Source organism: Jaculus jaculus, chromosome 18 (assembly GCF_020740685.1).
Source record: "Jaculus jaculus isolate mJacJac1 chromosome 18, mJacJac1.mat.Y.cur, whole genome shotgun sequence".
Lineage (NCBI taxonomy): Eukaryota > Metazoa > Chordata > Mammalia > Rodentia > Dipodidae > Jaculus > Jaculus jaculus.
Genome location: NC_059119.1, coordinates 27,219,659 through 27,246,754, shown reverse-complemented (window position 1 = coordinate 27,246,754; position 27,096 = coordinate 27,219,659). Strand labels below are relative to the sequence as shown.

The following is a 27,096-nucleotide window of genomic DNA, read 5'->3' as shown; positions in this document are numbered from 1 at the left end:
GCTGGAGATGTGGCCTGTGATCTCGGGAGAGGAGAGGTCAGGGCCCACAGTCCTATCCAGAAGAAGTTTAAAGCAAACAGATGAGGGGCCCCCATAGAACCTCTGTCTTCAGGCCAGGCCAGAGCACCAGAGGGCAGGCCATGCTCACTCTCCTGCCCACTCATAGCCCAGCTCCCAGTAGCTGGCCACTTGTGTGCTAGCAAGGGCCCTGACCACTTACATAGCTAGAATACAAATGAAAGGAAGCCGAACAGCACAAATCTCACTCCTGGGCCAGAAAATCCTCCTCCAAGTCCCTAGGACAGATAGAAGAGCACCTATCTAGCACCTTCTGATTCCTATGGGCTTTACCTATTGTTGTGCCCAAGGATCTCCACTCTGCTTTTCTGATCAGAGTGGCTGGGGCTGAAAATAGCCTCCTAATCCAGGCAGCTTACAGTAGGAAGGGATCAGACACAGAGGCTCTGCCCGCAGCCTCAAGGAAACACAAGATGGATGCGTAGGAAATGGCAAGTTTAAAGCCCCTGTTCTTTCCACGCCCATCCCTCACTCAAACCAGTTTCCAAAAATTCTCTCCTAAGTGGTGTTGCAAACCAAAGCTCATTACAGAATGACTTGTTGTGCAAACAAAAGGTTGACCCTGTGGGATTCATATCTCATGCAATATGTTTAGACTCACCACATGACTTGTAAAAATAAAGATTATTACGCAAGTGGTGGGAATGTGTGAAATCTGTCTTTTAGGAGAAGCGGCTTGTGTAAGAAGTCTGCTCCCTCCAGGTGGTGCCATCCCTTCCTGAGGGGATGAAGGAAGGGAGGCTGAGAGGTGTCTTCTAGAACTCACAGAGCAAAGGCAGAATCAAGCATTTCATTCATTTATTCACTTATTCATCCAGCTGCTCTTTGAACAAATTTCTACTGAGTGCCTATTGTATGCACACATTGCTCTAGACAATAATTAAAATAGCAGTTAAAAAAGAAACCAACCAAACAAAAATACAACAAAATGTTCTTTCGTTCTACTATTAAGAGCCACTATAAACAAGATAAATTGGCATAATACTTAGTGTCCAAAATGGTAAAAAGTGCTCAAAGAAGAATGACTGTATGTGTGTGTAAATGTGGCAAGGTGAATTTGAAAGCAGGGAGTCCAGACCAGCTTCTAAGTGCCGATTTTTGAGTATTCTAGGACATTCCATGACCACGTGACTGAGCAGGTGGACGGCAGGCTAGAAAGGACATGTACGCCGGGCCAAGAGTTGTCGGCTCTTGTTCTTCCGCCCATGTTACAGGTAAGCAGTCTTGGGAAAGCTGTGAGTCTTTGCAAGCTTAAATTCCTAAACACTGAGCTAAAATAGCCCCTGCAGGTCAGCCAGAAGAAACGGTGTATATTCTATTTTCCCATTTCACATCTATTCACCGCATGAAGATCCACCGAACAGGTAGGTTGAATTGCTGGTTCCCACTCTGTGATCACAGTTTCAGCCAGGCCAGTGTGCCCCTTTTCTACTAAGTCATTTTGGGCCTGGACATATGACTTGTCTTGTCCCAGGGGAAGTCAGACTTGTGACCCAGGAAGACGCCCGAGATGCACCTAGGCATTTGGGCTGCAATTTGGTGCTCCTAGCTTTCCTGTTAAGAGAAGTTGGCTCTGGGTGACCTATTGACTCCATAGAAAAAGAATGTGGCCTCGAATGAACCTGTAACCTGAGCTATACCCCAGCCAAGTCCAGTTCATGCTTCACCTTGTCACAGATCTGTCTGTGCTTGGCTGGTCCCGGGATTTCACGGATAACAAAGGCAGCTAATGCAAGCAGCGGCCATGAGCCTCCTCCTGTGCTCACATTCTCCAAGGCAGTGGGCCAGCTCCTTTCCACACACCTGTGTCTGAGATCACATTCCTCAGATACAAGTGTTACCATCCCATTTTCAAGATGAGAAAACTGAGGTCCAACAGGTTAAAGGAAAGTGTCCCAAGGTCATGGCTCATAGGTGAAGGAGCCAGATGGAAAGCACGCTTGTCCACTAGCAAAGCCCAAGGCGCTGTCGCACAAATGTACTTCCATGCAGAGCACTAGGGACACAGGCAGGAGCAGCCCCCACTCCCTGGGCTATGAGTCCCGCTAACCCCAGATGAGAAAAGCACAACCTTCTAACTCATGACGTCATTGCCTAGGAAACCACTTCGCAAGGGCTGGGCTGTGTCTTAGATTAGAGCAGAGCCGTTTATCGATGGAGAGAATAGAAACAGCTCTGAAGACACTTTTCGCAGCCTGCCTCCTCGATGTAGGCCCAGAGTGACCTCTGCCTTACCACTGAATGCCGGATGCTGTGCCCAGTGATGTGCTCCTTGGCGTCCTACTAACTGTGAGAAGTCATGTGCCTGGAAAGATGGTGGCGTTCCCGGAAGTATTCGTGGCAAACGGGGCAGGTGAGGGCCTCTGCTCTGCGTTTCCTAGAATGGGGGTCCGGGCCTGCGCTTTCCCTTTTGTGGTGGGACCGCATGTGGAAGACCAGATCAGCCGTCAGGCGGAAGGCAAGGCTGCACTTGGCACACCAGTTCTGGGTGGACAGGCCCAGAGAAGAGAGTGTTGGCGGCAGGAGGGCTGGGGAGGCTGTGGTGGAGGGCACTGAGGGTGTGGGTACCTGTGCGAGCTCCGGCCATGGGCTGGGGGCCCCCCGGAATGAGCTGCAGAGTAAAATGTTCTGTGACAGCATGTGCAAGTTCCAGAAATCCCCCACAAGCTTGGAAGTGGACAGTCGAGGCCAGCATGGGATGTCTACAGTATTGAGGTGTCCTGAGAACTCCCCTGAGCCCTCCGCATTTCCCTCTGCAGGACGCATGGGGTGGCACCCAGGCTGCTCGACTGGGCGCTTGGCAGGCTTGCGGAAGGCACTTCTCTGCTCACCTCGGGGGGTGCCAGGCCACGCTGTACCACCAGCTGGGGTTCTGGGGACATCCGGGGTCCGCCTTTGGGAGTCAAGCTGGCCTACGGGAGTCTGAGGGGCCATGGGCTCCCTCTCCTGGGCCCAGATGCCCCCCAGCCTTTCTTGGAGATGTGCCAGCTGCGTGAAGGCACTCTGCCTCTGCCCCGCGCATGGCTTGTCCGGTCGGGGCTTGTTCAGTGCGGTGGACAAGGCCAGCTCCACCGGCGCTGCATCGCGGCGCCCCCTGCTGGCAGCGGCCTCTAAGCCCAGGCGGTTCGTTTTCTCAACCAGCACCAGCTTGAGGCTGTGGCTCTGCTCGGGGTCACTGAGCCTCGGTTTGTTTTCCTCCGAAAGGCTCAAAGAAGCCCCTTTCCTCTCTGGCATGTAATCGGCAGGGCCTGGTGGGCTGAGCAAAGAGGACGCTCCCGTAGCCATGGGTCTTCAGGACTTGGGGGCGAGGGGGTCTGTCCCTGACTCCAGGAGGAGCCATGAGATTGAAGAGCTTCCAGTGGTGACTGGGCTGGGCACTCTTGCCCACTGGGCTCTGCAGAGAAAGGGAGGCAGAGTGAGACCAGCATTCAGCTCACCAGCAGGCTGACATCACACAAGCCTTCTGACTACCGGACCACCTCCTCGGCGACGCAGCCCTCTGTCGAGTAGGAGGGAGAAGAGAAACTCCCATGGTTTGGACTCCTGCCTCAGCTGAGCTGTGAAAAGAGGTCCCCTTACAGCAGCAGCACTAGGGGAGGACGTCATGCCCCGTGCACAGAAAGGCAGACGGCAGACATGGCCAGCTACTGTGATTTGGAGGAGCAGGGAAGGGAGTCCGCTCTGGGGCCAGAAGCTAGGGGATTTTTGCATCATCACTGCCCAAGCCCACCCAGCAAGGTGAGGAAGACATGAGCTATCAAGTCCTGATCCAAACTGAGCTCATGGGCTCTGGCTCGTTGTCCCGAGACCTGGGGCAGGCCAGCGCATCAAGGAGATGGCTTTGTGGGACTATGACTTCGTAGTCCTTGCTCCTTACAGCATCTTCTCCTTCTGTTTCCTAAACCCAGCAGCCCCTTCCTCCACATTACGTTGCCCGCCGGCTTCTGCTTTCTGAATTCAAACCTTTTCAGTGCTTGGTCATGAACAGGTGCCCAGCAACCCTTTGGTGAATGAATAACTGGCCTCCTTCTAATTCCTCTACATCGGCTTGCTTATGAGATCCCAACTCACTGCTCTTTCTCTACATCCCCAGCCCCAGTGTAGGCCCTGCTCTGGCAGAGATCACACACATCCACTGGCCACTATTCAGTCTGATGCCTTCTTGCCTAGCCAAACTCCCAGACTACTGAGAGATTCCGGGGTGTGTGTGTGTGTGTGTGTTTAATTTTTTACATGTACACCGACAGCTGTATCCCTTCTGGGACTTCCAAACTAGTTTATCCCTCGAGGCTCCGCCTTGAGCCTTGTGCAGTACTCCCTGGCCATTCAGCCCACTGTCCTGGCACCTGCGTCCTGTACCCACCACATGCAACATGGCATGTACTACTTGGCAGCTTTCTAGAAGGTAGACACCTGTTGTGGTGTGAATCAGATGTCCCCCACAAACTCATGTGTTCTCAAGGCTTGGTCCCCAGCTCATGGCCATTTGGGAGGTGAAGGCTTGCTGGAGGACGTGTGTGGTTCGGAGCGGGCTTAGGGGTGTGACAGCCAGCTCCCCCTTGCCAGAGCTGGGCTCGCTCTGCTGCTGCTGTTTTCCACCTGCTGGGGCAGAGGTGAAGTCCTTCCTCTGCCCAGGCCATGCTTTCTCCTGCCATCACAGAGCTTCCTCTCAAGACTGTAAGCCAAAATAAAGACAGTATCTCCACCAGCTGCCTTGGGTCAGGTGCTTTGCCCCAGCAATGAGAAGGTGACGACAAGACCTTATGAACTTAAAATCTACTTCCTGTTTACCCTGACTCTGGCTGTGATGTAACGAGCTGGCCTGCCTTGCCTTTCTGACCACGACAGAAAATATTCCCTCGGAACTGTAAATCGAAATAAAGCCTTTTTCGCACACTCCCCCCACTTAAGTTGCTTCTGGTCAGGTACTTGATCCCAGCACAAAGAAAGCAGCTAAGATCGCCTTTATGAAACACGCAGTGTGGAGAACAGGAAGGAGCTTCGGAAGCCTCAGCCATCGGCATAAAGAGAGAAACAGAGCGCAAGTGAGGCAGACTAGAAGCCACAATAAAGTCGACCCGATTGTACTTGTGGGTTAATAATGCAGGGCTGGGCATGTACTCCATGGTAGATTGCTTTGCTTAGCATATGCTAGGGCCTGAGTTCAACTTCTAGTGTACACACACTATGAAGTATTAATTTTTAAAGTACCGCCCCCCAAACCATACACTAACATTAAAGAGCTTACAGTGTAATAATGTTAAATATTAGATATACATCAGGCAAACTGTACCACAAAATGACATTCCTGTCAATGGACCTAAAATATAAGGGTGGGACCTGTAATATTATGCCACCCAGTGATGTCAAAGACACCTTAGATTGTGCAAGTTCACTCTATGTTCAAACCCAGAACTAAATTGCCTTACCTTACATTTCTCAGGACGTCCTGTCATCAAGGCATGCTGCAAAGCAAAGAAGAAAAATCCTATGTACCAAGTAAATAATCAAGCAGAACATGGATGAGGGGCTGGAGAGATGGCTCTGCAGTTAAGGCACTTGCCTGCAAAGACTAAGGACCCAGGTTCAATTCTCCAGTACCCACATAAAGCTAGATGCAAAAGGTGGCACATGCGTATGGAGTTCATTTGCAGTGTCTAGAGGCCCTGGCATGCCCATTCATTTTCTCTCTCTGTGCCTCTCTCTCTCCCTCCCTCAAATAAATGAAATAAAAAAAGAACACGGAAGATAATATGCTCAAACACTACATCTGTCTATGACTATTTATATATAATATACACTATCATACAATATACATTAGGTAAGGCATGCTGTAGTATATAATAGTACATATATCTATGCCACATTTTCTCCATATTTATGAAATATATACTATGGTGTTGTTAGTGTGATGGAATTTATTTCTATTTTCCAATAACGTAAGACTATGTTGGTTTTATTTTTGTAACCTTTAGTTTAAAAGTCATCAACCACTCTAAGGTCAGCTGGCCCTTTGCTTGGTATGGGTCAAAGCTCTGCGACATTGGCTAAGCTCGCCACCCAGAGGAGTGGTTGTGGCTTCAGAGATACTGTTTCCCTGTCTGTTCTGGGAGTCACTGTGAGGGAAGCCCCCTCGCATCTTTTATTCTCCTTTGGGAAGGAGAGGTCCTGGTCTCTGCTCTACCCTTGGGACCCACCGAGCCTGAGAGACAGGACCTTTGTGTTGCTCAGGATGAAGTAGGTTGGCTTTTATCTGTGGAGGGCTTTGGGACTGTTTCACAGTGTATGGAGAGACCTCACTGTCACATAACTTGGGGCCTGGGGTCTGCATAGGTATCCCCTGAGTCACAGAAACAAAATTTTAGAAAAACTGTCACAGTGCCCATGGAGGGGAGGCATGGCAGGAGCCACAGTGATATCCAGCAGACCAGGGTTGAGTCCCAGGGCTCCGAGGAATCCTTGTGCAGAATGCCATGAAAGTTCTATCCACACTCCAGGGGCCGGTGACCAAGCTCCTGCTCAGAAATGACTTCTGCTCCCAATGGAGACGATAATCCATCACCATTTCTTTTCAGGGCATGGACCTTCCCTATGATGTGTCAACGTGCAGGTGACACTCAGGAGCCTGCCCACCAAACAAAGGAATGGCTCTCATGGGCACCCTGCCCTGTACTCCGTCAGCAATCAGGACCATCCAGCTATGGCTCAAGGAACAGCCTGACCTGGGCAAGTTCTGTGCCACCCTTTCTGCCCTGTTGGACTCCTTGGCCCTGGAAAGAGGACTGAAGCCAGTGTCTAACTGTTTCTGTAGCACCCTAGGGCACCTAGGTGTAGTGTGGAGTAAGGGCCTGGGAGGTGCTGGCTGGACTAAAAGACCTCAGGTTCCTAAAGAAAAAAGCCCAGGTTCTTAAACCAGCCAAAAAGAAAGAATGATTATTATTACTTATACGACAGAGCAGACACCCGCTGGTTTGGTTTGTATTGGTTGGATGCTACCGGCATCTTCCTAAGCAAACCCAATTTCCATTTGGCAATTCACGGGTGTGTTCCTGCCACTGAGGGTCTCTGGTAATGTTCAGTCTTGTTTTTCTCCAGCTCACTTCTCCAGCCATCTCTCCGAACCTGAGATCGGCCTCCCTCCCTCATAACCTAATGAATTCCTTCTCAGCTGAGTTGACCTGAGTGAGTCTTTGCATCTGAAGCACCGTGATTGTTAGATGTGACAGCCCCACCCGTCTCTGGGGCTGGAATGCTATGCCTCCAGGATGCTCTCAGGGAGGAATGTCAACCTAACATAAATTCACATGTGCACACATGCGCATGAACATGTAGACACATGTACACACACATGCACATGCATGTATGCACATGCGTACACAAATGCATGTGCACGTGTATACACATGTATACACATATACACATGGACATATGTGCATGCACACATACACACACGAACACACACATGCACCCACATTCACATACATGTGCACACACGTACACACATGTACGCACACACAAAGCCACCCCCAAAACCTGTCAACATGTGAGCAGTGCTGCCACATTAGCAGAAAGCCCAGGCCTTCGCCTGCCAGCTTGACCGACCCAGGGAGTGACTGGATTCCTTACTTACTGGGACTTGGCGGCTCTGGGTAGCTCCACTCTCTTTCATAGAACACAAGCCCCACCTCCATCCCCTGTCCTTCACAAGTCCCCAAAATATGAGAATCAGCTTTTTTTTAAAATTTTTTATTTATTTATTTGAGAGAGACAGACACAGAGAGAAAGACAGATAGAGGAAGAGAGAGAATGGGCGTGCCAGGGCTTCCAGCCTCTGCAAACGAACTCCAGACGCGTGCGCCCCCTTGTGCATCTGGCTAACGTGGGACCTGGGGAACCAAGCCTCGAACCGGGGTCCTTAGGCTTCACAGGCAAGCGCTTAACCGCTAAGCCATCTCTCCAGCCCGAGAATCAGCTTTTTGAGGGTGTAAAAATCAGAAGTTGGGCTGGAGGGATGGCTTAGCAGTTAAGGCATTTGTCTGCAAAGCTGAAGGACCCAGGTTTGATTCCCCAGGACCCATGTTAGCCAGATGCACAAGGGATACATGCATCTGGGGTTTGTTTGTAGTGGCTGGAGGTCCTGGCACGCCCATTCTCTCTCTCTCTCCCTTCCCCCCTCCCCCTCTCCCTCTCTCTCTGTCAAATAAATAAATAAAAATCAGAAGTTGTCCAAAGTGCAAGGGGAAGGAAAGCTGAACACTCTCTCCTTTGAGCAACACTTTGATCCAGCTCCTGTGATTAAAACCAAATACGGTCCTTCACACCACACCAAGGTGATCAAGATCCCCAAGTCCTTTGCTGTGCGCTGCCAAGAGAACTTGGGTAACTGCTACCTCCTTTCCAAACCTTCCCCCTTCCACGGGGCTGTCATTGGAAGCTAACATCATGTCTGCCCATATTACAGAGGAGCAGAGAGCGGCAGCAGCCACAGGGTGACCCTGAACAAAGAGGCCAGCCTCTCAGAGGCCAAGGTCCCCACCTGTAAGCTTATCCCTGATCTCCAAGTGTACGATTAATCGTGAAGCCAATCCTACCCTTTCTCAGAAGAAGAATGGCCTGTTTGATGACCCTTCACTAAGTCTCTGCGATGAGTAACAGTGTCAACTTGACAGGACCAACAGTCACCTAGAACACAAATCTCTGGGCACATCTGTGAGTTTCTAGAGTCGGTTAAACAAGGTGGGAGACCCACTCGCCTGACTGGATGAGAGAGAATGCAAGCTGAGCACCGGCACCCTTCGCTCTCTGCTTCCTGACTGTGGACTGAACGTGACCAGCTGCTTCCCGTTCCTGCCGCCACGTCCTCCCTGCCACACCGGACTGCAATCTCCAACCAGAAGCTGAAATAAACCCTTCATCCCTCAAGCTGCCTCTTGTCAACTCTTTCATCACAGCAACAAGGAAAACAACTAACATAGCTTCCATTCCATTAGCTCACACAAAGGTGCACATATATGCTCACATAGTCATACACACGTACACATGGCCACATGTATATGCCCTCACACAAATACCTTGGTCACATATATATTCATATGCACACTCACACATATGGGCACTCACACACCTACACACATGCATGCATACATATTAGCACATATATAATCACAAACATGTAGATACTAATACACATGTGCTCCCGCATACATACATATATACACTCACCATACACTAACCACTAACACACTCCCACACGAGCCGTCTGCCCATGTCCCACTCTGCTCAGACACTTCTCCAGAGAATCGCTGAAATCCACACAGTGTCACTCCCAAGGCTGTCCAGGCACCTGCTCTGTGGTCCCATGCTCCCAGTGCACTGACCACCACCTCCACAGATACCCTAAAGAGCTGCCCTCATGGGCTCAGGCAAGCTTGGCCAATCAGAGACATTTAGTCCATGGCACCATAACTGCCCAGGGCACGTGAGCAGGACATATGACCACCCTCTTTTCAGGGACATGCTGCTTCACATGGGGACAGAAAGTTGGTGACTAGGGTGCTTCAAGAACCAAAACCAAAGTCCCAGCTGATCAACATGCCAAAGGCTTAGTACATTTTATTTCAACTAATTTTCACACATACAAAAAAACAAAAAATTGAGGGAAGCTGTGTGTCTCAGTCCAAGTACATGCCTCCATAGCCAAACTGCCCCATGCAGCCTGGCTAAATTCAGTATGGCATCCCAGCGAGGAATCTGAACAATGCCAGGTACTGACTTAGGTAGGTACTCCATGCAATCTCATGCCCTACCAAATGCCATTGTCTCAAAGTTAGAAAGGCGGAAGAGAAAGAGGAAAAGGAGGAAAAGAGTAGAAAATAATGAGGAAGAAAATGAACATGCAAAGGGAAAATGGTCACAATGAGGAAGAAGAAAGGAGAGGAAAATGTGAACTGGCTGGGGACTTTGCCTGCCTCCCAGGAGCCCCCAAAGGCCACCTCTGACTCATCAGTAAGCGTTGCGCGTGGGGCAGACCACTCAGGCAAGTGTAAAGGATATCCTACTAAAGCCATGTCAGGAACTACTCACACTTCCATCATCTCTGAAAAGCGCTGAGTGGAAGCCCCTCAACCTGGAAAATGACCTGAATCTGATGTGATGTTCCCCTAGGGAGCCCCTGTGGCCTCTAAATGCTCATAGCTCCTGGTGCACCTCCTCTTTAACACCAGGACCTTTCCAAAGGCCAAACTCAAGCTTCCAACGTTCATTCATCTCCAAGCTTCTCTGTATTGCCCTTGATAACCCTGATAGCTCTCAGGTGATGGCCACAAATGCAAAAGCTCCTGCCATGCCGCCTCCTGGCCATGAGTTCTCTGGGGTCAAAAGCCTGACTGTTACACAATGCTCAGTGGTCCCTTGCTCCTCCCTTCCTTCTGGGACCTGCCACGGCTCTGTGTCCCTCCAGAATCACTCTCTGTCCAGCTGTTCTCTGGGCATAATGAAGCCGTCGCTTCCTCTTTCTCCTCCCTCAGACACCAGCTGTCCTAAGCAGTGATGGATCTATGGGGTCCTTGTTCTCCTTGCTACAAACCAAATGTGAAAAGACGCTTTGTTGTCCTCAGCTGTCCTCAATAGCCTCAGTTCGTCCTGGGCTCTCGGTCCTGACACTCTTCACTGATTCTCATCACTCCATCATTGTGTGGGTTCCAAAAGGGACTCTTCTTGTCGTCCTTGGGTCTTTTCACTCTGATGTCCACAAGACATCCCTCTGAATTGCACAGACATGGTTCAGAACCACCCCGTGTTCTTCTGTCTGAAAGAAGATAATTGCATTCCAAGACACTCCAACCACTCCTGCAGCCCTCACGTCACGATATCATGAAATGATAATCATGGATATTTTCTGACACTGAATTCCCCAAGCTGACAAGCTAGGGGGTCTTACCACGCCTGCTTTTCCTAACTATAAGGGGTACTTCTTCCTATAGCTCCCAACTCTCCTGAGCCATCCACCTGAGTGCTTCTACTGACAATGCAGCAAGTGCTACATTATGGGAGACAAAGACATGCCCGACCTAGAAAGGCATGTTTCCCTATTGCCCATGCTTGGGAACCAACTACTGACCATTCCAATGTTTGAGAAGCTCTGGTCACATTCTCCCATGTGACCTTGCTGTCTGTGCCTTAAGTCAGAATGTTCCAGATAACTAGCAGTGCATGCACGTAGAGGTCAAAGTGCATGGGCTCCAGGAAAGGAAGACCTGAATTCCAGCATGCTCTTCCCTTATCCATCTGTGACCTGTGTTCCCATCTGTATAAAGGAACACCTGGTGCCCTCTATATTGGATTGCTGTAAAGATTGGTTGGATTGATGTATCTGAAGTGCCAAGGAGCCTGGTCCAGCACATGGTATGAAGGTAAGTTACTGCCATACTGAACACAAAAGGATAGAGTTGCCTCATGGCCACATTGCCATTCCCTCTAATCTGTCAGCAGTGCTTAATGAAAGGCCAAACACTCAGAGCATTGTCTCCTGTTTGTTACACTGAGAGTAGAGTTCTTGGCAAATCAAGATGTCTGAAGGTACTCTCCTGCCCACATCAGCTAACTGGCCTCCAGATGATCTGAGCTGCAGTTCGGAAACTAAGTCCATTTTATGACGCTCTATGTTACTAGGCTGTCCCTTGCTCTGCCTCTTCTTGTCAGCTGAAACAGAAAAATCACAGCTTAGAACTCCTCCTGTGTGTTCCAGCCCTTTCGTGTACTTAGTCTCTGGCCAGACTTCCTAGACCCTTTTGGAACATTCTAGAGGAAAATCATGCACCAACCTTTTCTGCATAGGGGTGTTGAGCTCCTGGGGTTTCCTACGGGAACTGCACATGTTTCTAGACATTCTCCTAGCTCTGGATCACAGGGAACTTTTAAAACTTAAAGAGTTTTCCAGGCTTCTCTCTGAAGGCTGGCCTGTGGTAGCATCGATCTGGAAAGAGAGGTTCCATGACCAGCTACAGCTGTACCAGCAATGTTTCCGGTGCTCAAGCAAAGACAAGCGTATGGGCCCAGGACACAGCCAGCCCCCAGCTCTTGAGGCTAGACCTAGGGCCAACCCATCTTTGCCACGGGGACCCATCTGCAACAGTTTGCAGAAGCAGGACCAATGAAAACAGAGGGCAGAGCCCAGTCTTCACAGGGGCCTTGCTATGTGTATTCAGTGTTAGCCTTGGCCAAAGATGGCCAAGAGAAAGAAATCTGCTATACAAAGCAGACATCTGATTCTAAATCATGAGAAAAGCCTCCCTCTCACTGCTGCCAGTGGAAGTTCTGACTCACTGCAGGTCAGAGGCTGGATAGTTCAAGCAAGAATTGAGCGCTCCAACACACAACACAGTCTCCTACCGTGGAAGCACCACCCACACAGCTATGAATTTCCCCCAGCACGCTTTGACCAAACATTGCAAATCCTTTCTCTGAACGCACTGCAACCTTCCTCCATTTGGCTCCGCTCTGTGTCACTTACCTATTGAAAAGCTTCCTTTTCTGCATCAAATGAAAAGTGAAATGGGCTGAATTACGATTAAAGATCACAATAAATCAGCTACAAGATCAGCCAAGATTGTTCCTAACAAGCCAGAAAAGCTTCAAGTTATAAGTGGTAATTAATATCCTTAAAAACAAACAATGTTGCATGTAGTTTATGCATGTATGCTTTTTTAATACATATTGTACACACATTAAGATGAAACTATCTGACAAGAGCAAATTTTTAACAAGAAACAAAAAATTGCCCTAGCCAGGTATGGTGGAGCATGCTTTTAATCCCAGCACTGGGGAGGCTGAGGCAGGAAGATTGTCAGGAGTTTGAGGCCAGTGAGTTCCAGGTCACCCTGGGCTAGAGCGAGACCCTACCTCAAAAATCAAAAAACAAAAAAAAGGGCTGGAGAAATGGCTTAGCAGTTAGGCGCTTGCCTATGAAGCCTAAGGACCCCGGTTCAAGGCTGGATTGCTCAGGACCAAGTTAGCCAGATGCACAAGGGGGCGCATGCATCTGGAGTTTGTTTGCAGTGGTTGGAGGCCCTGCCGTGCCCATTCTCTCTATTTGCTTCTTTCTCTCTCTCTCTGTTGCTCTCAAATAAATAAATAAAAATAAATAAAACAATTAAAAATATTTTTACAAAGGCTGGAGAAATGGCTTAGTGGTTAAGTACTTGCCTATGAAGCCTAAGGAACCCGGTTCGAGGCTCGATTCCCCAGGACCCATGTAAGCCAGATGCACAAAGGGGTGCACACATCTGGAGTTCGTTTGCAGTGGCTGGAGGCCCTGGCGTGCCCATTCTCCTTCTATCTCCCTCTCTCTTTCTCTCTCTCTCTCTCTCTCTCTCTTTCTCTCTCTCCCTCTTTCTCTTGTCTGTTGCTCTCAAATAAATAAATAAAAGTAACAAAAATTTAAAAAACAGTTGTCTTGATACACATTGCTTATACTTTATTGCATACCAATCAGACTTGACTTCCTAGATGTCACCACTTCATGAGCCGAAGGTAATCTTGGAAATACACAATCACCTTGGTCCCCCCACCTATTGTGCATTAATTAAAGACATTAAATTCAACCTCCATAAATATGGTTACCAAATGTGTACTGTCTCCCTCAGCAGTAACTGTGTCAATACCTGTACACCAGTGGCACCGACAAATATGTGATTTAGAAATTTGCCATTTCCTTCTTACTTCCATTCGCACCTAAAGGTTTCAGGTGCACAGCCTCGGGCCTCCCATTGTCTTCCTATAACCAGCTCTGAGCCCCACCCGCTCTGTGCCCTGAAGCTGGCAGACACGCTTGGCGCTGTCCCCTAAATGTTGCTGCACGGATCAGCTTCCTGGTGTGCTGTCTGTGTCTATTAATGGAAAAAAAAAAAAAAAAAAAGATGTCAAAAAAAAAATTAACGTTTTGTCTCCGAAACCAGGAATTTCCTTTCTGCTCACCCCGAAAACTCAGCTCTATGATTTGATCCTTTATGCATTTCCCCATTGCAGACACTGGAAAGGCTACAAGACCAGATCTTTGGTGGTAGCTCTGGCAGAAAGGAGCTGGGGCTGGGGCATGGTTTGTGCCCTGTCGCCCAGCACAAGCCCTGTGGAGAATAGTGGAGGAACAACACAAGATGAGTGGAGGGACGCCTACATGGAGGGATGCGTGCCAAGACTGCAGCCTAGGAGGCAAACCAGACAGAGAGCTGTGGGCAGAAAAGAACTGGAGACGGAGGGAAGGAAGTGGAGGGGGCGAGACAAGAGAGGAGGACAGGGAGGAATAACCAATAAAGAGATAGACAAGAAAAAAAAAAAAAGTGAGACAGAATAAGAGAGAAGCGAAAGGGCTCAGGATGGGACCCAGATAAAAGCCTGGGCAGAGACTCAGGGAGCTGGTGACACAGGAGGAACCCTCCCCGCCCCCCTTGCCCCTGGCAGTCAGAGGCAGGATTCAAGAGTTCTGCCTTGGGGAAAAGGCAAAGGGAAGGAGACGCATGCCCCGGCCGCGCTCTCGCGCTCTGGGGTCAGTCCGGGTGGGGAAGGAGCGCGCGTCTTACCTGGGGTCTCGGGCAGCCAGTGGGACACCAGGTGCGCCGCCCGGGGCGCGCGGATCTGAACTTGGCCTCGGAGCCCACGGGAGCGCAGGCCCCGCCTTCTGGGGCTGCTCCCGCCTCTCGGGCGGCACCTCCACGTCCCAAGTCTCCAGGAGTGGGCGGAGACTGGAGAAGGGACCCTCCCACCCCACCCCCCCTCCACTCCTCCCTTTCCCGCCCCGGGAACCCCAGGCTGGCTGGCAGGAGCTGGCGCCTGCATCGCTGCTTCGCACACCCCTGGCCGCCGCAGCTCCGGGTTTAAACCTGCCTGGGCCCCGGCGACAGCGGCGATGCCCCTGCAACTCTGGTGACCCCGCAGCTTTGCGCGGTGTGGCCACCGGAGCGGTGTCCACACCATGCCCTACAGTCTCCGCCCCTGATCCCAGAGAATGTGCAAGTGTGGAGGACCAAACTGCCCGAGGATGGGGGGGGGTGGACCACGAGTGGACGGAAAGAGCCAGCCGTACGGCTACATCCTTCGCCACCGGGGATTTCCGCGGAAGGGAGGGGCGGGGAGATGGGAGTCCCTGGGAAAAGCGAACGTTTGGTAATTGCAACCGTTCTCATAAGTGAGCTGAGGCCATCGGTGGTGAGGGGCACACAGAGAGAAGGTGAGGAAGTTCTGAGCTTTTTCCCTAAGGTTTTGGGAGGCTGTTGTGAAAGTTAAGAGGGAGGAGGGGAAAGCTGGAGGGAGGCGGTCATCAGGACTGTGGGGGATGGTCGTACTGCAGATCTTTTAGGACAGGGAACTCACTAATGTGTAGAGAAATGAGGCATCCGATCACGCGTGCAAGCGCCCACTCAGGCCCCAAAGAAACATTAAGCAAGGGCAGAGAAACAAAATTTAAAAGCGAACAGACTCGAAACATAGATTACCCCGGCAAACCAACAGTCCCGTGCTCTTGAACACCAGGACGCAAGGTTTTTGGGGCGCCTTGGAAAGTGACTGTGTCCACCTGCGCTATTATTTATGAGTGAACATGAGGTGTATGTACCTACAGACGTGCAAAGTCCCAGCACAGCTCCTGATAGGCCTTGGTGGAGCTGACAACAATTTGAATTAGGTGAAGAGTGAAAAATTGACAATGACAGACCAATTTGGAGAGTTCTTCAAGAAGGGAAGAGGGGTGCTGGAGAGATTGCTCAGCAGCTGCTTGCCTGCAAACCCCAACAACCAGGGTTCAATTCCCCAGGACCCAAGTAAAACCAGATGCACAAAGTGGCACATGCATCTGGAGTTTTTTGCAGTGGCTGGAGGCCCTGGCATGCTCATTCATTCTCTCTCTCTCTCCCTCTCTCCCCGCCCCCCTCTCTGTTTGCAAACAAATAAAATAGTTTTAAAAATAAAAGGGAACCAGGCATAGTGGCACAAACCTTTAATCCCAGCACTTGAGAGGCAGAGTCACCGTGAATTGGACCCCAGGTCACAGGCCTGAGGCTCAAACCCAGCCTTCGCAGGCAAGCTCCTTAACTGCGAAGCCGTCTCTCCAGCACCCAAGTACATTTTAACAGAGGCACATCTACTACAAAAGAACTTGAAAAAGCCAGGCAAGGGGCCCATGCCTGTAAACCCAGCACTTGGGAGGTAGAGATAGGAACAGCAGAACCAAGTAGGCTGTGTTCTCTGATCACATTACAATTAAGTTGGAAATCAGTGACCGAAAGCTTTAAATCAGACATATAAATAATCATGTCACTGGAGAAATCGTTAAAATTAAAATAGTCCATCTCAACACTTAAAGGCTTCTGTGAAGAAGAAAGTTAGAGAAAAATGTGTAATCCTAAAGATTTATGTTACAGAAAAAGCATGGATGAGCGGGAATCTAACTGAAAATATTAGGAAATGAGTAACAAAATGAGCTCAAATAAACTGAAAAGGAGAAGCTATTAAAGAGACACATTCATTAAATTAAAAAATACAACAGATTTACATGGCCTAGCTCCAGAAGTTTCCATTATTACAAAGGCCAAAGCAGATACAACAAGGTGCCATGCCCAGTCACCTCTGACCTCCACTTTGTCCTGCACGGGTGAGTGAGTGGTTCTTAATAACATGGCAGTACAGGCAGGACATCTGTGCTCAGACCCCAGGTCACAGGCCTGTGGCTGACTTGGTTCCTGAAGGCCAAGAGGCCACCACAGGGCTTGTGGATGGCTCTGGCCCCAGCACCTTGCCTCAGATCTGGGTCCTCATGCCTCTCAGCTTGCAGGCCACTAGGAGCTGCCTTCTCAGCTCATGTGGGCAGCCCCAGCCCATGGAGTCAGCTGCAGAGATTGCTGGCCGCCCTGGGAACGCTCTCCCAGCCTTGCTGCTCAGAGCAGCCTTTGCCCGGCTCTGAAGTTCTACCTTCCACCTCTGGGAGAGCCGCGTGAGGACGCAGACAGCTGCTCTGAGCAAATCCGTGGCATGCTGCCGCTGAGCAAAGGCAGCGTAGGATCAGTGGGTGTGAGGACTGCCCAGCTCACTTGCTGGGATGTCTGTGACCCTCCTTACTAGACCCACCCCATGGGGTTGAACATGGGACCCTGCCACCCGGCAGCCAGGTTCCAGGTGCCCTTGGCCTACATACTTGGACACGCAGGTCTTTGTTAAAAATCTCCACGTGCGGGCTGGAGAGATGGCTTAGCAGTTAAATGCTTGCCTGTGAAGCCTAAGGATCCCGGTTCGAGGCTCGATTCCCCAGGACCCACGTTAGCCAGATGCACAAGGGGGCGCACGTGTCTGGAGTTCGTTTGCAGTGGCTGGAGGCCCTGGCGTGCCCATTCTCGCTGCCTGTATCTGCCTCTTTCTCTGTTGCTCTCAAATAAAATAGGAAAAATAAAACAATCTCCAAGTGCACATGACCTGAAACCTTTATTCTTTTTTTTTTCTGTTATTTTGATGCATGTGGGGTGTGTGTATGTGTGTGTGTGTATGCGCACTTGCATATTTGTATACTCTGCAAATGAGTGCAGAGATAGAGTCTCTCACCAAACCTGGAGCTCACTCCATTTTATTTTTAGTTGTTGTTAGACTGGCTAACCCTGAGAGCCCAGTGATCCTCCTGTTTTGTCTTCCCTCAGCACTGGGGTTCTAGGCATGTGCAACTATGCCTCACTTACTATGTGGGTGCTGGGATTGAACTCGGGTCCTCATGTTTGCACAACAAGCGCTCTTCTGCACAGAGCCATCTCCCCATCCCCAAAGCTCATCCTTCTGCAAAACAAAAACTATGTCAAGAAAAAGGAAGTTGGTGAATTTTGACCTCATATTCCAGGACCAATGTTAGGAAATGGTATGTGGAATCCAGTTACTCTGGGAATGAGCCTGCAAATGGGGTCACATGGAACCCCTGAGCCCTCCCAGAGGCTCAAGATCCAAGTGTGGTACCCGCAGTGTAGCAGCTCAGGATGGTGCCAGGCCTCCACTCTGCCTGTGCACTTGGCATCTGGGAGGAGGGTCACATGGACATGGGCACACAGGCTGGGCGCTTGAGCACTTTGTGCCAAGCAAAGCTCTGGTTGAGCAGAAGAAAGTGACAGAAGGCACATAGGAGGCTTGCCACTTTCAAACAACCACGGGGTTCCCTCTGGTGTCCCCTGGGCTTAGGGATGGCTTGGGGGATGCAGAAAGAGAACTCTCGTTCCTGAAGGGGGTCTTGCTTCTTTCTTGAATACTTTTTGAATTGGATCAGCTGAAAACTAGAAACCAGAGACATATGATGTGATAGGGGAGAAATTCAAGTGTTTTTCTTTAAAGATTTTAAGGAGACTTAAAGACTTTTTCTTTAAAGACTTTAAGGAGACAGCTCTCAAATCTCAAAAACTGGGGTTTGGGGAGAGCACTCAGTGGTTACAAGTGCTTACTGTATAAGCCTGACTGTCGGATCCCCAGAAGCCACATAAAAGTGGACGTAAGCGGTCCAGGCATCTGTAATCCCAACCTGCCCATAGCAGTAGGAAGTGGAGAATCAAGAGACTCCTGAAGCTAGTATGGTGTCTGCAGTGGCAAACACAAGGGAGCCCCTGTCTCAGACAAGCTGGAAGGCGAGGACCACCACACAACCCAAGGTTGTCTTCTGACCTCCACACATGTGCACGGCCACATGCACATTCCTGCACAAGAAAGAAGAAAAGCACAGAAAATTGTGATGGGGTGCTCCTCATGGAAACTTTTATACAAGACCCCAGCCCCTTTGTGACAGCGTCATAGAGAAAGATTCATCCATGCCTAGAGGCAGGACACCGTGGAGCTGGGTCCTGGCAGGCACCACAGAAACACCCCACAGGCAGCGAGCGGATCATCTCCCGCAAAAGACAAACCACCAACAAGCAGCAAACTCTAACTTTTTGAAACTAAAATCCAACACCTGATACACAGATCTAACTCAGCAGCGAAGACGCATCTCATCCTTGGCTCTGGTGCCTGAGAGGGCTGCTACATGGGCGGGAGTGACTTGGGGGCTCTGGGGACCTCCCAGGCTAGGCAAGGCAATAGGGGCAGTAGCCGGGAAGGTGTACGGGAGCAGCTGGCTGTGAGATGGTAGCAGGTGGCGCAGTCGGTCAGAGGAAGGCACTCTCGGCTAGGTGGCAGGCTAACCCTCGGGCTGCAGGGGCCCTGGGCACTGAGAGCCTTCAGAAAGGCCAGGTTGGAACACTGCTCCTGCGGGAAGAGAAGAGATGAGGATATAAGATGCCACTGGAACCGGGTCCTGAAGGCTGCAGTTGTCTGGCTCAAGAAGTGGGGGCATCACCACCAGTGCCACACGGTGTGGCCTGAGTGACACTCCTCCCCTTCCGGGTGCTGTGCTCCTGCCGGCACTTTCTTTTACGATCTAGTGTTGGTTATGGACATACTTAGTATGTAAACAACACATGTTGATACCATCCTTTCCCTCCTCCCTGCTGCTGTTCTGACGGGCGCCCCCTTGTTGGGGTACGCAGGACATCCCCATGGGGATTGTGGGTCAGGCAATGTGGGGGCAGCAGTCAGTTATGGGGGAGAAGCAATGTCTCTGTGCGCAGTGTCCCGACTTGTAGCTCTGACAATCTTTCCACCCCCTCTGCCACAAAATCCCCTGAACCAGGTTGGGTGCATTTTAAGTCTATTTCAGTGATGGGCACTTAGGAGCCTCTGGGTCTCTGCTTTGGTAGGTGCTGAGTGTCCTCAGTGTCCGGCCCTATCACCCTTGTGCTGATATCAAGCTCACTGAGAAAGCAGCACTCTTGCTCATTTCCCCAGTTCCTCTGTTGGTCTCACTGTCTTTCACACACCACACACACACACACACACACACACACACACACACACACACACACGGGCCTCATTCATGTGCCAGAACCTTGCATTCTCTACCGTAGGCCACACCCCCAGCTCAGAGGTGAGAGTAAAGTAAGGGCCATAGACATAGAGTTTGGAATGGAAAGATCAAGAAAACCCCTATTCATTTCCCCTCCAAACTCAAAACAGGCTCCGCAGCCCACTCTACCCATATTGCCCAGCTAATCAGCCCAGAGCCAAAGATAAACTAGTGGTATGAGTCAGGTTACCAAGGACAGCCCTGCACCATGGCCCAAAGCCCACTCTTCTCACCCCACAGGCAGCACTCAGCCTTGACAACCACGGACAGCCTCCCACCATCACAAGTCCCCTTGGTCCCACGCTGTGACCTGATGCAGATAGTGGGACATGTATAGCCTTTATGCAGGTGCAATAGATTGCCCACAGTGCAGACCCTGGTCCTCTCTGTGCATAAGGTAGAAAAGTTGGGCAGCCAAGGCAAAGGGGCAGCAAACCAGCCAGCACGGGGGCCCTTGGAGCCCCCCACACCTGAACTGGGCACCATTCCAGTGATCCCCATCATGGGGTCACAAAGCTGCCCTCTAGAGATGACTGATGACCCAAGAAAGGGTGTTTACTGGACATGGGGTCGCACGGGTGCTATGCCTGGATGCTCACTTCCCATGTCATTAGCTCTCTTCTCTGCTCATGTCACAGCTGGGTCACAGCTCTGAGCCACGATCCCGGCAAAGTCAGAAGCAGTGGTCACTCTGCACCTTGAGGTTGGCACTGCATCCCACTCACCTGATCCCTGGACCACATCAACGGCAGCTGGTGGCAGCTGGGTAGAGGGAAGTTACCCACAGTGACATTTCCCTGGAAAGCAGATGTGGTCGTGAGAAAGCAGCATAAGATGGGCGCTACCTCCAGGAAGTACCAGAACCCATGATGTCTCCTAGGACTCTGTCACAGGAACAATGAGAAAAAGCCCCAGCATGCTCAGGAGGGTGGCGGGGAGGGTGGGTGAAGGAACCTACAGCCTTGGGTGTATAGGATACTCACTGGGACCGAGTTCAGAATCTGGGACAGAACCATATGTCTATTGGCATGAGAAGCTGGGAAATGGCTTTAGACTTCAGATGCTAAAAGGGTAGTGTGTGAGCAAGCAGATTTCTTTCGCAGGGGTCATAATGTGGGCATGGACTTAGACAAGAACCACACAAGAGGAGTGGCCAGCAATTGGGGTCACACAGCAGAGGGTAAAGGATAGACTCATGCTCTGCTCAGGGTCAGGTGACAGACCAGGGAGGAGGGTGGAGAGGGAGAAGAGTCTTTAGTGCAGGAGTAGATGAACCCATGGCTTTAGTCACACATCTCAGACCTCATGGGTCCTCTAGGGAAGGTGAAGCCAGAGCTAGCTGGCCAGGCCAGGTCACTGAAGGGCCTGTGCTGGCTTCCCCCATGGCACCCCAGGCAGGAGAGGGTCAGAGCTGGCTCTCAGCTGGCCTGAGTGGCCACGGAGGACCAAAATCTCTCTGTAAGAAGCGATGGTCTCCCTTAGATAAACACAGGACAGGGAGGAGACAACGCCATGGAGGAATCTCAAAGCCTATCATCCATGGCACCTCTCTGTCCAGGGCCCACAGCTGCTGCCTGAATAGCTTCTCCCTCCCCAGGATGGGTGTGGGCATCCTGGGAGAAGGAAGGGCCTTGTGATCAATAGCTGCCTGCCTCCCAAGGCTCAAATGCACACAAAAAAGTTAGCGGTGGGCCTGGAGAGATGGCTTAGCAGTTAAGGCGCTTGCCTGCAAAGCCTAAGGACCCACGTTCAACTCTCCAGATCCCATGTAAGCCAGCCGCACAAAGGTGAGGCAAGTGAAAGGCTGCACATGCCCACTAGGTGGCACAAGCGTCTGGCATTCCATTGCCATAGCCGAGGCCCTGGTGCATCAATTCTGTCTCTCTCAAACATAATAAATAATAAAAAATAGTTAGTGATGTTTTAGGGCCACCTGCTTCCTGTGACTCTTTAGGCCTTTACAGTGGGCAGCAGGGCCAGTGAGTGGGTCAGCTCTTCACCTCCCTGTGCACGAGAAGCCTGGAATGGGGCTGGTCAGAACCACTGGCATTTGAGTGGTTTTCACAGTGGGCAGAAAGTGAATTGGGAGCGATCACCTCTGTTTTTGTTGCTCTGATGTCTCTCTCTCTTTCTCTCTTTGTGTTTTTTTTTTTTTTTTTCTTTGAGGTACGGTATCACTCTCGCCCAGGCTTACTTGGAATTCACTCTGTAGTCTCATGGTGGCCTCGAACTCGTGGCGATCCTCCTACCTCTGCCTCCCGAGCACTGGGATTAAAGGCGTGCACCACCACGCCCGGCTTTGTAGCTCAGTGTCTTGGCTTATCCACCCAGACTAGGGCCAACATCAAAGCCACTGACTGGCGGGACTTCGATAGTGAACTTTTAGGACCGGGGACTGGTCAGACAGGGTGGGCGGATGGGATGTCCTGAGATGTGGACACTGTCACAGGGGACCCAGGTCCTTGGCGAGGACTCCTGCATGCTTCCCTCCTTTGGTATAGCGGAGGTACAAATATTGGGTTGCCTTGGGTATAAAGTGACCCAGATTCAACCCCATAGAGACTTTGTCCCCTGCTGGGCCCCTGCCCCTGCCACGAGAGCCAGCTGCCCGTGTCTCCCCGAGCCCAGCGTGGCGTCAGCCCCGGGGACCTCACCTCCACGCCTCTGCTCACACACACGCCGCGGCAGGCGCAGCAGCAGACGATCACGGTGGGGCACACGGGCGGCGCAGGTGCTGGGGGAGGCTGCGGTTTCCTTTTCCTTGACTATAGAAGAGAGAAGGACTTATCTGCACCTTGTCTGCAGCTCTTGAAATAGGGACAAGGTGTCCTTTGCCTTGACCACGCACAGTGTGGCCTCTTAGCTAGTTTGAGCACACACCATGGCTCCCTCTGGCCATCCATGAGCCAAACAACCAATCTCCCCCTAGTGGACAGATAAGGCACTTCCCCAAATGCCACTCGTGATGGCAGAAGCTTGGCCTGGAGGCTGTGCCATGGGCCAGTACTAGCAAGTGACTATCCCCTCCACGTAGCTCTGGCCTTTACAGAGATAGCCTCCCCAGGCCAGTACAGTCCCAACTAGTGGGGCGATGCTATTCCCCATAGAGCCCAGGTCATGGCTGCTCACACACCTGATACCTGTGCTCTGCTGGGACATCCCCCCCCCACCTACCCACCTTAGCCCTGAGGTCCCTAGTCTGACCTTAGGCTTGCCGGGAGACAGGCAGATCCAAAGGATCCAAATGACCCTGAGCCTGGAAATGGGGACTAGGGTCTTGTCGGACATAGGCAGGGCCCTGGGTTAAAGTAAACCTAAGCTGTCTGACATGAAGGCCCCAGGCTACGGAGGGGTTGCAGCCTCCTGAGCCACTGCTGCTGGTCATATCTCAGGGGATGGACAGGCAGGGGAGTCCTCCCCCCATTCTTGGGGGTCGCAGTAAGCCTGGACCCTGGGCAAAATCTCAGACCCTGAGATCAGCAGGAAGTAAGGCCACTCCCTCTCCAAGCACAGGATACCTGGACATTCAGATAAGACTTAGGCTTTGCCCATAACCCTGTGGCCTCTAGCCAGTTGCCTAGGAAACTCCTTACATGGTATCAGCCAACACTTTTGCATACCTTCCCTTTGCCATTGCCTATGTGCTGGAATGAACGTCCCCATATGCTAATTAGGCATAGGCTAGCAACCTTTAAACCCACCAATCCCCTTAGGATCCTCTTCCCACCTTCAACTACTTATAAATCTATTTCCCTGACAATAAACAGAGAGCTGTTCGCTGAAATTGTCTCCTGAAAGTCTTTACTTTTGTGAGCTCACCACCCCAGGTGCCTGGCTGCTTTCGGGGGTGGGATCTACAGTCAGCCGCAGAGCAAGGACCCAGGAACCCAAAGGGTGTTGACACACAAGACTGTTTTTAGAAGCCCAGCTGCAGCTAGAGCATCCAAGAGAGTCCTGTGGGACCCACTGATCACCACTGATTCGGTAAGAACAGCTGCCCATGCTGGAGCACGTCTCCATGGTGCTGATTGTGCAACCAATGCCCTGATGGAAAGTGCTGGAAGCCTGGCAAGAGCAGTGTCTGGGGAAATCACTTGACCCTCTGTCAACCTCTCCATTCCTAAAAACGGGCCGCATGATGCCTCTTCGAAGTTCAGTTTTCTTAGGCAATTGTGTCAGGACCCAAAGCATCAGTTACCTTTGTCTGGGACTTAGGTGGCAGCAGCTCCTCAACAGGCTGGAAGGCAAAATACAAACACACACAGAAAGTCAAGCTGGAGTAGATTGGATGGGTGAGCTCTACCCAGCCCCGCAAATAGAGGGGACCCTGGAGCAGGAAGGACAACATGGCCTGAGATGCCTGTGGAGATGCCCGGTGCCGAGGGTGCTGTGCCCAGTAGGTTCCACCTGGCCCAGGGGAGCCCTGTTCCTCTCTAGGGTAAGGGAAATGAGCCAGGCCAAGGTGCTGATCCCTGGAGAGGCCCAGCGGCTAGAGTGCTACACGGCTGCCCCAACTCCATCTGCAGCAGAGCTCATAGCTCTCCCCTTCCTCTGGGAGAAGCTCAGTGTCCTGCAGCCCTCCCTGGCCTCCCCTGCCCTGCATGTTGGTCCCAGGCTTTTTCTGCTTGCTGCTCCCCTTGGGAAGAAATGGGATCAGCAGGCTCTGTGCTGCATACTCTCACCTCCCCTGGGGCTGCCCCTCCGTGTTCTCTCTCCAGCTTTCTGGGCTTTGGACTAGGAGCTCACTTGGGCAGGATGGTGTGTTCTGTGCCCCTTAACCCAAGTGTGGGGTTGTGCACACTGGCCCTTAGTAATGGTAGATGAAAGAATGTTGGAAGGCACAAGAAGTGTGCAGAGCAGAGATCTGTGTTGGTGTTAGAGGAACTTCTGCTCCAGAGGTTACTAATTTTGCAGCATCAACCTACATATCAGGCCATCAGTACCTCATGGGGAACCCAGTCCTTTTCCGTCCATGCAGAGGCATCCCTGTGTCTTTATTTTACTTTATTTTCAGAGAGATTAAGAAGAAAGACAGTGCGCGCGAGAGAGAATTGGCATGCCGGGGCCTCAGCCACTGCATTGGAACCCCAGACTCTTGCACCACCTAGTGGGCGTGTGAGACCTTGCACTTGCCTCACCTTTGTGCATCTGGCTTACGTGGGATCTGGACAGTCAAACATGGGTCCTTAGGCTTTGCAGACAAGTACCTTAACTGCTAAGCCATCTCTCCAGCCTTTTCCCTGTGTCTCAATCCACCCTTAGTTTCTAGAAGCTCAGCTACAAGGTACTGTCTCTGATCTACAGGGCCTGGGGCTGGGGTCTCACCCAAGGTCCTAGGCATGCCAGATTCTATACCCTCGAGCTGAGTCTAGGGTCTGGGGATCCCAGGTCAAACTCTATGCCTCCCCTTGCTCATGGGACGAGCTTTGAGCAGATGGGACGCTGTCCCCACGCTGGACCACGGTGCTGTTGCATGTCCGTGTCCCTTGGAGGGAGGGTATGTATAATATACCTGGGCCCCTGGGCGGGAAGAGGCACTCACCGGTGGGTGGGACAGTTGCCAGAAACAACCAAACAGCAACAGAGCCAGCAGAAGGGACATCCCAATGGGGACAAAAATAAATTTGCTGGGAGGGGGTTTCTGGGTGGGGGTGGGCAGGCTTGTCGTGGTGGGCGTCGCCGTGGTCGGTGTAGTTGTAGTGGTGGTTGGCTTTGGGGTTGTTTGGGGGGTCGTGGTGGTGGTGGTTGTGGACGTGGTCGTGGTTGTAGTGGTCGTGGTGGTCGTGGTGGTCGTGGTGGTCGTCGTCCTCCTCGTCACTATCCATCTGGTTGTGGGTTTGGTTGTAAGCGGACCGCTGCTTGGCTGTGAAAGGGAGAGGCTCTCTCACGCCGGCGCTCCCAGCGCCCAGTGCACATGGCAGAGGCCGAGGGGAACTGCAACCCCCATTCCCACTTGGCTTCTTCTCAGGTCTCCTGGAACTGAGGGAATACGGAGCCACCAGGGGCCAAGGCCACTCTCCAGAGAGCAAGCAGCCAGCCCTACCTTCCCCAAGGTTCTGCCTTGAGTCCAGGTTGAAGATGGTCCAGGATCCTCCATGGTCTGAGGATCCCAGCCATCGCTGTGACTCTGCTGATGGCGCACTGGGCTCAGACATGTGACCCCAGGGAGAGGGTCAGGCTTCCGGGCCCCATCAGTGACTGCCTTCAGTGACACCTTTCCCTGCCTCCCAGCTCCGTGGCTTGGGGACTCTCAGCCCCATCCACGAGACCCAGTTTGCAGTCTGCACTGGGAAGCAACTCCTTCCTTCACCGGCACTTGCAAACTCAGAGTTCAGACCTGGTTCTGTCCCGGGCCTAGGCCACAGAGCTTTAGGGTGGAAACTGCTCTCTTGATTGTCACTGTGTTCCTTTGAGTGAGGGTCACAAGGGTCACAGCTTGGTTGAAATCAGAGCTACGTGTAGGGGGGCGTGCTGATGGCCACTGCTGGGGCTGGAGCCACACGACTGCCCTGGCTGTTTCTTTCTTTTTTTTTTTTTTTAATTTTTATTTATTTATTTGAGAGCGACAGACACAGAGAGAAAGACAGATAGAGGGAGAGAGAGAGAATGGACGTGCCAGGGCTTCCAGCCTCTGCAAATGAACTCCAGACGCGTGTGCCCCCTTGTGCATCTGGCTAACGTGGGACCTGGGGAAGCGAGCCTCGAACCGGGGTCCTTTGGCTTCACAGGCAAGCGTTTAACTGCTAAGCCATCTCTCCAGCCCCCTGGCTGTTTCTTAACTGCCTGTGTCCAGACTGCGTCCACATGAGGAACTAGTCAGGCAGACCCAGAGCTGTGGGCTGTCACTCTATGAAGTACTCACAAGATGAGGGAACAAAGGGATGGTGACAAATGGGCACAGGCCTATCTCTCCCAAGGTCCCGAACTGGATTAAGGTGCACAAAGATTAGATATGTCACTGAGAAAGACTCACTGGAGGAGCAGAACTCTCCAAAAACAAAAAACAACTCACACCCTCCTTCCCAGGGACCCCCCCCACCACACTCAGATAAGCAGGCCACAGTTGT

General features: G+C 51.5%; 2 protein-coding genes across 4 annotated transcripts in view; both read right to left on the bottom strand.

The window, feature by feature from the left end:
• Positions 1-861: 861 nt before the first annotated feature.
• Positions 862-14,764, bottom strand: Znf488 (zinc finger protein 488). 3 transcript variants are annotated; one of them, XM_045137790.1, is made up of 6 exons: positions 14,655-14,696; positions 12,590-12,691; positions 11,901-12,052; positions 10,664-10,885; positions 5,508-5,543; positions 862-3,472 (listed from the first exon to the last, which is right to left on the bottom strand). In XM_045137790.1, the coding sequence occupies exon 6, from the start codon at positions 3,361-3,363 to the stop codon at positions 2,362-2,364; it is 1,002 nt and encodes a 333-aa protein (XP_044993725.1). In that variant the 5' UTR covers positions 3,364-3,472; positions 5,508-5,543; positions 10,664-10,885; positions 11,901-12,052; positions 12,590-12,691; positions 14,655-14,696; the 3' UTR covers positions 862-2,361. The 3 variants fall into 3 exon arrangements, with proteins under 3 accessions (XP_044993725.1, XP_044993727.1, XP_044993726.1); XM_045137792.1 differs by lacking the exon at positions 12,590-12,691 and having other exon boundaries at positions 14,655-14,764; XM_045137791.1 differs by lacking the exons at positions 10,664-10,885; positions 11,901-12,052; positions 12,590-12,691 and having other exon boundaries at positions 14,655-14,748.
• A 4,343-nt stretch (positions 14,765-19,107) lies between these two features.
• The window catches only part of LOC123455840 (anthrax toxin receptor-like), a 28,405-nt gene continuing 20,416 nt past the window's right edge, over positions 19,108-27,096 (bottom strand). The window contains exons 13-16 of the mRNA XM_045137775.1: positions 25,572-25,892; positions 22,684-22,794; positions 20,755-20,826; positions 19,108-19,332 (exon numbers count right to left, since the gene is read on the bottom strand). Of these exons, the coding sequence (XP_044993710.1) occupies positions 19,108-19,332; positions 20,755-20,826; positions 22,684-22,794; positions 25,572-25,892 (729 nt within the window). The remainder of the gene's footprint in view (positions 19,333-20,754; positions 20,827-22,683; positions 22,795-25,571; positions 25,893-27,096) is intronic.